The sequence below is a fragment of the Rhipicephalus sanguineus genome, chromosome 2 (assembly GCF_013339695.2).
Source record: "Rhipicephalus sanguineus isolate Rsan-2018 chromosome 2, BIME_Rsan_1.4, whole genome shotgun sequence".
Taxonomy (NCBI): domain Eukaryota; kingdom Metazoa; phylum Arthropoda; class Arachnida; order Ixodida; family Ixodidae; genus Rhipicephalus; species Rhipicephalus sanguineus.
Window position 1 is genome coordinate 126,436,048 of NC_051177.1, and position 12,447 is coordinate 126,448,494.

Consider the following 12,447-nt stretch of genomic DNA (forward strand, 5'->3'; position numbering starts at 1 on the left):
TGGCCGAGTTACTTACTTGCTATAATACCCTAAATTTTCCATGTTTGAAGATACTTGTCCTAATCTTACAGTTTTAGCGCAGTAGAGGCCACTCACCTTAAAGAGGCCCGGCGACACTCTTCGAACATGGTCGGAAAACACTGCCGATCGGTAGTCGAGGCTCCTTTCAGCATGTGTGACAGATATTATAGCACCGTGCGTGGCTGGAAACTTCTAATTCCGTTTCAAAGATAGCTAGAAAACGCTCACTTTTCTCTCAGTAAATAACGACATCGACGGGCCTGACTACGTCAGCGGAGGGCACAGCACAGCCATTGGCTGATGAGTGTTCTTGTGCTGCACAGTTACCGCAGCCGCCACGGGTGCCGCGACGTGCCGGCGCCGCGCTCTGTAGGGCGCTGGAACTACGCAGTAGCGACCCCAGCGTGCTCAGGATCACACCGAAAGTGAGCGACACCTGCAAAAAAAAAATGAACCAAAAATGCTAGAGATATTGACGAGTGCTGTCATAGCTTCTTGCCCCTTTGTCACCCACCGCTCTGTGCCTTTCAGCTCGCTTGTCGGGACAAAAAAAAAGAGAAAAAGCGATTTATACGTATCCCTGTATCTCCGCTTGTTCTCGATGGATTAGGATATCTTTTTGCGGAACTCGATTCGTGACTCAAGAAACTCCGATAGTGAGCTTATTCGATGATCACTTGGAAAAGTGTTGCTCTCCTTTAAAGCACGCTATGCTCGCGTACACCGGACTATTGTGAGATGCCTACGCAATACAGTGAAGAGCACGCTTGGCCGGATTAAACAAATGTTGTTACTATTATTGAGCAAATGGCATGAGGCGCGACGAACTCAAAAATGCTTTTGTTCGTAAGAATTTATGGGCACTGACCATTCGTCTTCGCTAAGGCTATGCGAAACTAACGATGCATTCGCCCACTCCTTGCACACGCTTCAGATGTTTGGTATAATACTATGGTCGTTTTATCTACAACCATCTAGAACCAATAAAAAATCATTGCAGGTTTTATATCATCAGACAATACCCGCACGTCTAGCGTGTCCTGCATGAAGTTAGAGCTTGTAAGCGTCCCCCACTTGCAGCACACGGGCAGTTCTTTAGCCTCTGTTTGTCACACAAAGCTTTTGTACTGATCAGTAACTTCAACCGCTTTAGATAAAACGACCTCCATACACCTCCTCAGCGTTCAGCATGCAAAGAAGGTATGTATCTCGATATGGAAAACTGTAACATATTCCGAGTTTTCCCTGCCGAACACCTGCATTAATTCGAACTTTCTATTTCCAAATACTACTGAAATAGTGGATCGTTCGTGTTTTTATGTTACTGTAATTGGTTTTTCAGCTGCTATGACTAATGTTTTTCTTTCAAACTGTAACATGCGTGTGCTTCTTTGCTCAGTTGCTTTGTCTACTGGTTTGCTTTTATTTGCTACTGACCTTTTTTCTATTTTTGCATCACCGTGCCTCGTTCCTTCTGTAATGTTGAGAAGTCCGAGGGTATAAATAAATGAAAAGGATGTTATAATGTGGCAGCTGCTTTTATTCACTGCCATCAAGTAATAATTGTTTTAGTACTAACGATTTACTCCTATCGGGCCATTTGGACTCGTATCATCAAAGCACTTCGTATGCTATGACCCTATCTAGGAACGCATTATTTCCCCCGAGATTAGATAGCAATTATTATCAATGGTGGCCGACCTAAAACACTGTTGCTACGAGCAAAAACCCTGTGACACTTTCGTCGCTGCTTTTGTCAAACATTTCTACACAGCTGTAGTAGGTACGCGATTGGGTAACACACAGTCCTCATCTTGGTATTACGCCCACTTACTATCGCCTAAATACGGCACCCGAACCGTTTGCCAGCGAGTGCAATTGCTTTTTTTTAAATGCATGTTTACGAGGTGTTGGCACCTTTTTTCTTGCTTTCTTTTTTTTTGGGGGGGGGGGGGTACATCTAGCGAGACGGGGAACCTACCGTATTTACTCGATTGTAACGCGACCAAGATTGTAACGCGAGGGGTGACCTTTGATTGCGTCCAGTAAAAAAAAAAATTATTTCGGTATTCGATTGTACCGCGAGGGTTGACTTGAGGTAGCAAAAATCTGGAAATAAACTCGCCTTACGTCCGAGTAAATACGGTATGTGTGGTGTTAGGACTATGTTTGCTATTGGGGAGGGGGAAAAGGCTAATTGGGATAGGCGTAAATTTCTGGGAGCGCCCGCCCATTTCTTATACCAATTAGCCCGATCTGCCACCCTCCTTGTCCCCTACCCCCTCCCGGCGCTGCCCCTGCTCTTCACAAAAAGTCTAAGGCCACCGTCAGTGGAGTTGTATTGACTGCTTTAGCAATCTGTTGTCCTTTGCAGATTCACTTCGTCGGAGAGGACGCCTCGGAGCTCTGGAAAATTTGTCCCCGAGGCCTTGTACCAGCCGAATTCGGTGGCACGCGAAATGAGTTCGATTTTGACCGTCAGGAGGAGTCCGTACTTCGGAAGACACGCCTGTTCGAAGAGTTGTGCGTGTATGACCGTCCACCTCCCTGAGAAACTATGTCGAGACTTGAAGTTCCTATTATTTCTTGTGGCGTGTACCAATCTGTTGCTCTGTCGCAGTCTCAATGACGTGACGTTGTAGGCTAGTCAAAATATAGCAAACATGGCCTTTTCTTAATGTGCAGACTGTGAAAACTCTCGGAACAATGCATTACACGCCAACACTCGCGTCTCGTCTCGTCTCCATGACAACTCGTTTCTATTTTCCAATTAGCGTTGTTTCAGACGAGGTCTCTCACGTGAAACTCAGGGGCTTAAATTCGCCACTGAGCTCCTGTTTCACTTATGTTTTCGAACCGATGTCATAAACTTTTGTTTTGCGAAAAGCGATCGATGTGCTACACACTGGGTGTGTTCGATAGTCACCGTAGAAACGGCTAAATAGTAAGAGTGTGCGAATATTCGGGTTTCAAATTCGAATCCAATAATGCCTAATCAAATATTTCGATTCGACTTTCGAATATATAGAATTCGATGTTTCGAATAATTCGACAGGACGAATACCTAAAACTCGAAAAAGGCCAATGGTGCAGCTCGGTTAAGGTGGGGCGGCTAAAACTAACGTTAACGTCGTTACAGTAAGCTTTTTTGTTAAAACTATCACCGATATCCCGGACCAAAAGCGAGCGCATGCTTATTTTAAAGGAATTTATGTCATTTCCTCACGTCGTGGCTCCAGCATAGAGAGAAAGAATTTATTTACAGAAAGGCAGAGAGGTCGGCCTGAGCTACATTTTGCTCTGGCCTGCTTCTACACTGAGGGAGACAGGGGTTGCGAAAGAGTGATGAATGACGATGGTAAGGTAGGGAGATGTGAATATAGTTGCGTTACGCTGGGGCAAATGTAAAGACGTGCATCCAGTCCAGTGGCTTGTAAGAAGGCTACGATTGCTTTTATAACCACATTTGTGCTGCTGACGACAGGTCCAGAAGGCCAAGGAACAGCCTGGGAGAATGTGAACTGCTAGCATTAAAAAATAATCAGCACACCCAGCTCAGGCCTTATAGTCAAGAGGTTGAAAAATACTTCAATGAGCCACTGATACCAACAAAGGATGATCCTTTGAAATACTGAAAAGAACGTGGAGCTGCACTTCATCCAATTATCGCCAAAATTGCTTTGCGATACCTTTCCATTCCTGCTACTGAGGTGCTCAGTGAGCGTATGTCTTCAACTGCAGGAAACACCGACATCACGGTGAGAGAGCCTGAAGCCGGGCATGTGGAACAGCTTGTGTTTCGGCATGACAATTCGTATTCTTTCGGTAACAGTCACTTACCGCGTTATGCGCTCGAGGACATGAGCATATTTCATTTCATTTCCTTGTTTTCTTTCAGTTTCAATAAAAACTTTGTATTCCATATTCGATTCAATATTCGTTATTTTTGGCCACTATTCGGCACGATTCAATTCGAAATGAAATTGCACTATTCGCACACCCCAACTAAATAGACAGTTGCACGGACAGCGGGCAACTTCAGTCCGACTCTAATTCTCACGCAGATGGCAATATAGACAGCTTCGCGAAGACAGCATCGGATACAAATACGGTACAGGCTACCTTGCTGTCCAAACAAGAAGCGGCTTTGCGGAATGATCGGACTTCTCGGATATCGCCGATGTGGTCGTCTGCCCGCACGTTGACGCTTTTTCGCGCGGTTATTATGAGCTACGCTTAGTTTTTTGTAGATTTGAACATGAAATAAGTTAAGGGAATAAAAATTTGTTGCTTTTCCTTAGCTTTCTCTCGGTGACGTGAGGCGCCGTCATTTCGTCCAAACCTCATCGGGACGCGTTACATTATTTGGATGACTGCGGCTGGATGCTCTCTCCTAAGCTGTCAGCGTAGATTGTATACGATGCTGTCCAGAATTGGAACACAGCCACTATCGTTTGCGTTATGTCACCAAAACCAGTAAAACCCATTAGAGCCCATTAGTGAGGCTTGAATGCTGGACGTCGTTTTGCACCGGTGAAGTCAAACGAGTGTTTTAATTTGCGCGCTGGCCTTCAAGACGGCAGAATTTTCACCGTGGCACCATGGCTACGATGCGAACGGGAGATGCGCTACCGCCGTCCAGCAAGAGCGGAAGCGCGAGGGCATACGACCCCAATATGGGCAGTTTCTCCAGGTTAGCCAGATTCTCGATGACAAACATGTTCGCCTCCAGGATAGCCCCGTGCGCACCATCGCCGGACGCGTCCACGGATGCCGTGTCTAGACCTACACCGTTGACGTTGCGCTGGGTGGCCAAAAACGATGCGGCGTCTGCTGTGAACGCCGGGAAACGCCTTTCGCCGTTGGCGTCGATGCCCAAGTATGGCGTGCGGTTGAGCTAGTACTGTGCGAGAGAAGAGATGCTTTTTTAATTGATCGTCTCTTTTCACTGAATTCGCAAAGCCATCTCGTAGGTCTCCGACTTCACATTAAAACAGCAACAAGCTTACTTTCACAGAACAACGTCATTGACTTATCCACTTATACTCCCTGCAGCACCGCTGTGGCGGTTGCAGGTGTCAGGATATTATACATCGATTGCAGGCAAAACTCATTTAATGGGAATGAGCGAAAGTCTTCAGGCAAAATAATTGCACCGTTCAGTTGCTAAAGTAAGCAACCGTGTTTCTACTGTGTGATCTAGGTTTAAAAGCTAAATGGTTTACTTTGTAAGAGCTACGGGTACGAGAAAGATCATCAAATTTAACATATTAGATGCGAAGCAGCTTAACGCGGGGACTTTGTCCATCCCTTCCGCGGCGTCCACACCTCCACTGCGTATGCGCGTCCCCTCCCCCTCTCTCTCCTCTCCTACGTTCCTCCCTCTCGCGCGCCTCATTCTCTCCTGCGCTACGCCGCGATGAGCGCCAGCGTCAACGCCGCCGCCAGTGTCAGCGTTAGCGCCAGCACAAGCACGCCACGGGAGGCGTCCACACCCCCACTGCGCATGCGCGTCCCCTCTCTCTCCTATTCTACGTTCCCCCCTCTCGCGCGCCTCATTCTCTCCTGCGCAACGCCGTGATGAGCGCCCTGCTACGCTCCCCCTTCTCGCGCGCCCTTGACGCTACACTTCACCGACCACAAGGCCGTCGGCTGCATAGCGCCGCGTGTACCGACGCTCCCGCTCAAGCGAACCATATCCCGCTGCTTCGCATCCATACATGATTTCTTTTAGCGGGAGATGGTGCAATTTCTTTGTTTAAACGTATGCGGCGTGCCGAGTTGGATGGAGAGCGTAGAAACTACAAGAAATAAAAATGCTTTGCAAATTCGACGCATACAGGCTGTCTAACCAAACTTAGGCCACTAATTAAAAAAAACAGGCGCTGCGCTTGTCGAATTGCATCAGTATTGTTTTGAGCCATGCGAAGCATTTCATGATATTTTTCTCCAGCCGTGAGGATGATTTAACGGTGCAAGCTGATTGTAAATACTTGCTTGAATGACGAGAAATACAAAATAACATGCTAAATTGGCAGCGACAGCCTCATGGCGTTGAGTTGGGAGGAAGTACACTTGATAGATGTTTGAGGTTAGAAAAGAAGCCAATTTCTGTATGCCATGCGATGACGAATGCCTCAGCCTCGTCGGGAAGATATGATAGCGGATATAGATAGAAGATAAGAAATGACAGTCTGCCCTTCTAGATGAGTGTTAGTGCACTTGTACGAAACGACACTTCGGGGTACTGCTCAATTCCTATTAAAAAAACGGTATGTGTCTGCTAGCAGTCGGGAAACGAACTCAGTACGTACTTCCCGGAAATGAGGCGTACTCTTCCTACTCCACCAGCGCTGTAGATGTGGAGAAGGCATCCAGCACATATTGAAGAATGTCACGCGGTAACATTATCGGTTGCTCTGTAGTGCCCATACACAAAACTCTATTACAAGATTCCTGAAGCCCGGTCTTTTCAGACCGAGGTGGGCCGCGTCAACGTCGGGACCGCCAGGCCAAGCTTTATGGCGCCATCGTGGACCATCTGGACAGCCCATAGTTGATCTTCATATGAAGAGCGTGATACCATCTGCTGCCAGTGAAGCCATTTTTCTTCCCGGTCAGGGAGACTTGTGGGACAGCCCACCAGCATTTGCCTGGTTTCAATGATGTCTCCATTCCTCTATTTGTATTTTGGGTTCTTACATTCAGTATTGCAAAGCGGACACTCGGAAACAATCGCTGTAGTAAACTTAGTTATTATTGCCTTTTATTTCATAGCGAGATATTACCTTGAGAAGGAAATAATATTAGGCCTTTTTTATCAAACCATTCTGGGACATTCGTGGGACTTTTGCAAAGTCGTGTATTGCAACGTTATCCGAGGAATCCCTAGAAATGTGCCGGATAAATTGCCGTGAGGTACAAGTAATTCAATTTGCTGCTTCTTGTTGGCGTAAGAAAGGGAAATTGACAACCACCGGTTTGTAGCACGAAACCACAAGTAAATTCATACAAATTTCTTGGGACTTCGAATTTTTCTAGTTTTTCTTTTTTTAACCCTTCCACCACATTGCGGTATTCCTCAGAACTTGTTTGGAGTAATTCCTTTTGGCGTGTTACACAGACAAAATACGTTGTAAGTCATCACTGACACCATCAGTGACACCATGTGGGCACGGATGACACTGCACGACTAATTAAGCTGCCAGCTTCTACGAACGTGGCGGAATATTTTTAAAATAGCAAAATTGTCTTTTTGCCTTGGAACATTTATGCGTACAACTTTGACAAGTTATGTCCTGTACAAAACTCATTCAGTGAAAAAATAATGTATACCTTAGAATGTCCAGTGTGAGCGATGAACAGGCATCCGTCCGGTAGACGCTGGTGCCTTTTCTCCCAATCAAGAATATCGTTCACAGTAACAAGGTATGCGGGGTCGGACTCCACGTTGTGTCGCACGTCCACAAGTGCCACTGGCATGAACAGCAGCATGTCCAGTGGTACTTGAGAAACGTCCCAGCCGGTCTTGTTGAAGTGTAATGGGGCGTTAGATGTGTACCACCGTGTATGGGCTCTTCGACCATGTCCACCTGAAGCCTAGATAATCATCAAAAGCTAGGAGAAACAACGTTTAGACATGCATCTTCCACGCATCTGGATGATTTGCTAGCCAGTTACTGCACAAGTTTACAGCACAAGGCTAGCACACGTTTAGGCAAAGACTTTCTTGATTTCGCTGTAGGCCACGCTAGTCTTCAGCTAAAGAAGTAGCGACTTTAAAGCACATCAAAGAAGCGTCCTACATGTGGGACACTGGGCGTATCGGGTTAATGCTAGCAGAGATTAGTTTAAATGAGTTTGAAAACTATTCATTCGTGGGTGCTTTCAAGCTGTTTTTCTTTGTTGGTTGGTCTCCTGCAGTGCGGTTAAACAGCGGTTAAAAATTTCGCTTATGAAAAAATTCTGCCATAGAGGTTTTTGTGAGCACAGGAATTGGTGAGTGCCCAGCCAGCAAAACAATGAATGGGGTGTTTGTGCAGCAACTGAACATGCGGGCGTTTGCATCACGTCTAGGTATCTCTTGTACGTGGATGTTGTGAAGAAGTTAGAGAGGGTCAGAGCGAAGGCGATGAAGGTGAGGGTGTTGGAAATAAAGAGCATGGCTGACACCAATGCCAAGCCCAGCTGTGTGTTATTACAAATTGGCGAAGCCGACAGGGTACCTTGTCTGTGGACATCCAAGTCTATATGTGGGTGGACTTCACAATTGGAGCAAATGAACGCGGTGGCATCCAGATCTTCGCTGCAACTCCTCGAGATAAAGAGGAACAAGCTCTTCCTGAAGCAGTGGGAACTGATCCATTCATTTCCTGTATAAGCACTAAAACGAAGTTCACTCCAGGTGGTTTAACTGCGAAAGGAACAGTGAGGATAAACATGAAATTTGAACATTATGAGAATTTTGTTCTCACTGAAATTGTAAATTGCACGAAGGCTGCTACCGTTGTTTCGTCTGACAGTTCCGTCGAACTGACCAACAAGTTTCTTGAAATACAAGAGGAAGAGAGCAGGAAGCAAAATGAGTTAATGCGCTTGCTTGCAAACGTGAGCGAAGGAATAAGCACACCGAGTCTCGGTCACGTGAAGCCGGGCATGTTTGACGGAGAATCTGGCAGTCCCGAGTGGTGGCTCACATTTTGTGAATATGCATGCAATGAATATTACTGGCACAGTGACGAGGATAAAGCAAAGAACATGCCATTAGGCGAAGAGGTGGTACAAATTACGTGTCAACGCTCAAGCAACAAGCCATGGATAAAATGAACAAGATGTTGCTAGGGAACAAAGCGATCGCATTCATGTACAGGTCTGGATTTGCACTCAGCTATTATTATAAAGAAAGGCGGTTATTCCAGCTGGCTGACTCATCCTTGCTTGAGACATCTGTGGTTCCGCTTATTATCGATGGTTTGGGTCCGGACCTCCAAAGGCAAATGTAAGTGAGATGACCCAAGACAATCTCGCTGCTGACCCGAAGGTCGCGGGATCAAATCCCGGCCGCGGCGGCTGCATTTTCGATGGAGGCGAAAATGTTTGAGGCCCGTGTGCTTTGATTTAGGTGCACGTTAAAGAATCCCAGGTGGTCGAAATTTCCGGAGCCCTCCACTACGGCGTCTCTCATAATCATATCATGGTTTTGGGACGTTAAACCCCAGATATTATTATTATACCCAATCTACAAACGACTGTAGGGAATGCGAAACCTCTACATCCAGGACCTAGGAACCCAGCGTCAACCAACGACACCTGGTACAAGGTGTCCAAGCACCGCATCAGCTGATGAAAGACGCCCGCTTGCAAACTGGAGGCCTTCCGCAACTCCTATGCCCTTTTAGACCGTACAGCGGGGCTCAGACCAATATGAAGACCTAGATGACGTGAGAAAAAACTGAATGAAGAGGGTGTCGGCTTTCGCCCGACGACATAATAGTAGGTGTTTATTTATGTCATAATAGTCTATTGTACATATCGGTTTTTGTTGGTGGATATAAAAGGAGTGCGCTAGATTACAGCGGAACATACGTCACTGTTATAAATGCTAGTGATGTTGAGAGCGAGAAGGTAAAACAAGCACGGCCTGTAGAAATACACGGATACGATGGAAGACGAGATGTTCACGATAAATGAACATGTGTAACCATATCGTGCCTCGGCAATACTGTCGCTGCGCAAGCACTGGTACTCGACAGAGTACCCTTTAAATTACTCCTTTCACGTTCAGCTATCAGTGCACTTCGCCTTAACATCTACTAGACCTGGACGGCACGAGCTTCACGCTCTTTACTGATCATCAAGCCTTAACGAATATGCTTAACTTCGCATAACCTAGAGAAAAAAATTGGCCGTTGGCCGCGTATCTGCGTGCTTCGCTGCAAATGTCGCGTAAAGACGATAGTAGAGGCGCTGTGTGAGATATGGACGCCATCTGGCAATACGTCGGGAAACATGAGTGCTGTGTTGCGTGCTGGTAGTCCCGGCGCAGCAGCAGGCGAAGACCGGCGGTGACCAACGCGACCGGCGGGGACGCCAGCCAGCCCGAATACGCGGTTTGGCGCGAAGCGCTGAAGCAGAGAAACGTCCGCACTCAACGAGTACTCTCCACACACTCTTTTATTTACACGTCGCCTGGGTAAAACAGGAACGCCAGAGCGGCGCCCACAACCGGCAGCCTCAAGGCCGCCCACAACGCTGCTTTTTCATTTTTTAAATATTTTTTTTTCACCTTCTTGGCCTTCTCAAAACTAAAGTTTTTCAACACCAACCCATGGCATTCGTACAGTGCAATACAGAACCGAAACCGAAACACAACAATGAGCTCGTGCGAAGGGCACGGAGGAAGGCAAATTTCAGCGCAGTCGCATTTTCAGCTTTGTTGAAACAGCGCTCACTAGACGACGACGAAGTATAAGAAGGCACAGGACAGGCAGCGCCTGTCCTGTGCCTTCTTTTACTTCGTCGTCGTCTAGTGAGCGCTGTTTCAACATAGATGAACGCATATCAACTCGCTCAAGCTTCCATTAATTCTTATGCATTTTCAGCGCAGCTTAAGAAACTAGGGTCCTTAAAATTACGTATGTATGCATTTTCTATTAAAGGAACACGCCACCTGATACTTACCTAGTGATGTTGCAGCTCAGATATGCATGATATTTACTTTTTGATCGACAACGTTCACAAGTATGAACAGCCGTACCAGTTCAAGACGGCTGGCCCTTGGGCAAGTGGTTCAACTTTGGCCGAGTGGCTGAATCGAGGGACGTGCCGACAAACAGAAAGACAGACAGACAGACAGAAAGACAGACCAAAATTTCTGCGTTTAAGTTCCCCAAGAAAGACTATCGTCTTTAAAAATCGCAAGGTCGGTGAGCGAACTCCGGCAGTTCACGGTCGTGGTCCATCACAGGCCTCGGGAGCACCTCAAGGCTGCAGATTCGCTTTCGATACTTGCGGTAATTGCTGATCAAGAACATATCGAAGCAACTCTGTTGTGGGAGGGAACTGAAGAACTCAAGTGCCACGACGGAAAGTTCGCCGTCCCAGAAACAATGGTGCCTCCAATCTTGGAGCTTTATCACGACTCTCCGCACTCAGGTGGACACGACGATTTTTTGAGGAATTATCGCAAGATTCATAAGCGATTCCAGTGGAAACACATGAAAGATACCATCCAGCGGTATGTTCAGTCTTGTCATCAATGTCAAGTTCACAAAGCTAAGTTCCTTCAGAGAACGGACGAGGTGGTCTTGCCCCAACACTCCGACATGCTGCTTGAAGTCGTCCAGGCGGACTTCGCACAGCTCTATAAAAAGGCCGCAGGAGTAGTAAAAACGCAGCCTTTCCTAGTGGCAATAGATCAATGCACAAGAACAGTGCCTGCACCGCCAAGAAGAGAAGACGCAAATGGTGTGATTGCTCTTTTGAGCCGAGAGATGTTTAAGAACACCAAGTAGTGATATAAGACAATGGACCAGCGTTTGTGCGCCTGTGTTTGGAAAAATGGGCGAAATAACGAAGAGTTATTTTGCAACGCTGCGGGCCATACCATCCTGGAGGAAATGGCATGGCTGAAAGAACTATACGAGATTTGAAGGAGTTCATTTCAGCGTGCCCAAGTTTTCAAGGCCAATGTAAGTGCTTCTTGGAGGCAGCTGCTCCCCTTCCCAATCGGTCGCATACTGTGAGCATCGGCTGTAGCCCGTATTTTGCGGCATTCGTAAAGGCACCAGTGCTTCCTGCTGATCAACAGCTTCGTACTGCTCACAACCCGCAATTGAGCAAAAAGCGAAAAACTTCGGAAGCATACCAGCGATACAGAGAAGATATGAAGAGAAACTTCGACCGCCGCCACAACACGCGGATACCCCATATACAGCTGAACGATCTCATAATCGTCAGAAAAAGCCTTCGCGGCACGAAGCAGGTGTATACGGGACCTTATCGTGTGGTGCAGACTGCAGTGCAGCAAGGCGTTCGCAAGAGGGTTGGTTACGTCAACGATGGCGTTGTGCTGGAGTTTCAGACCATTGGAAACGTCTTTATGTATCATGCCAGGAGGGATGAGTCTTCAAGGAAGCGGAGCGTACGTGGACGTTCTAAAGAAGTTAGAGAGGGTCTGAAGGAAGACGAGGAAGATGAGGGTGTTCGGAATAAAGAAAATGGCTGACACCACAGCCTAGGCCTAATGGTTAAGGTCTACGCTGCTTTTCCTTTGCGCTAAAGCTTGTCAATACAAGTGCCAGAGGGCTGCGTCGCAGCATACTGCATGGCTTTGAGCAAAGTATTGGTGCAAATCAACTGCAAGCATGCTGTCATACTTGGGATTTCGTCGTTTTGGGGAACTAATACACCGCAAGAGAAAGTGCA

General features: G+C 46.9%; 2 protein-coding genes across 2 annotated transcripts in view; one reads left to right on the forward strand and one right to left on the reverse strand.

Moving 5' to 3' along the window:
- Positions 1-2,792, forward strand: part of LOC119381867 (alpha-tocopherol transfer protein-like) — a 95,840-nt gene extending 93,048 nt beyond the window's left edge. The window contains exon 5 of the mRNA XM_037649621.2: positions 2,396-2,792. Coding sequence (XP_037505549.2) covers positions 2,396-2,572 — 177 coding nt within the window. The 3' untranslated portion in view covers positions 2,573-2,792. The remainder of the gene's footprint in view (positions 1-2,395) is intronic.
- Positions 2,793-4,609: 1,817 nt separating this feature from the next.
- On the reverse strand, positions 4,610-7,515 carry LOC119381868 (isatin hydrolase). The gene is made up of 2 exons (XM_037649622.1): positions 7,357-7,515; positions 4,610-4,918 (listed from the first exon to the last, which is right to left on the reverse strand). The coding sequence occupies exons 1-2, from the start codon at positions 7,513-7,515 to the stop codon at positions 4,610-4,612; spliced, it is 468 nt and encodes a 155-aa protein (XP_037505550.1).
- Positions 7,516-12,447: the final 4,932 nt, after the last annotated feature.

Bases quoted from the DNA above. Each gene is read 5' to 3' on its own strand.
- LOC119381868 (XM_037649622.1), bottom strand. From the start codon at position 7,515: ATGCTGCTGTTCATGCCAGTGGCACTTGTGGACGTGCGACACAACGTG. The intron at 4,919-7,356 runs GTATACATTATT...GCACAGTACTAG, and splicing joins CTCACACTGGACATTCTAAG to CTCAACCGCACGCCATACTT.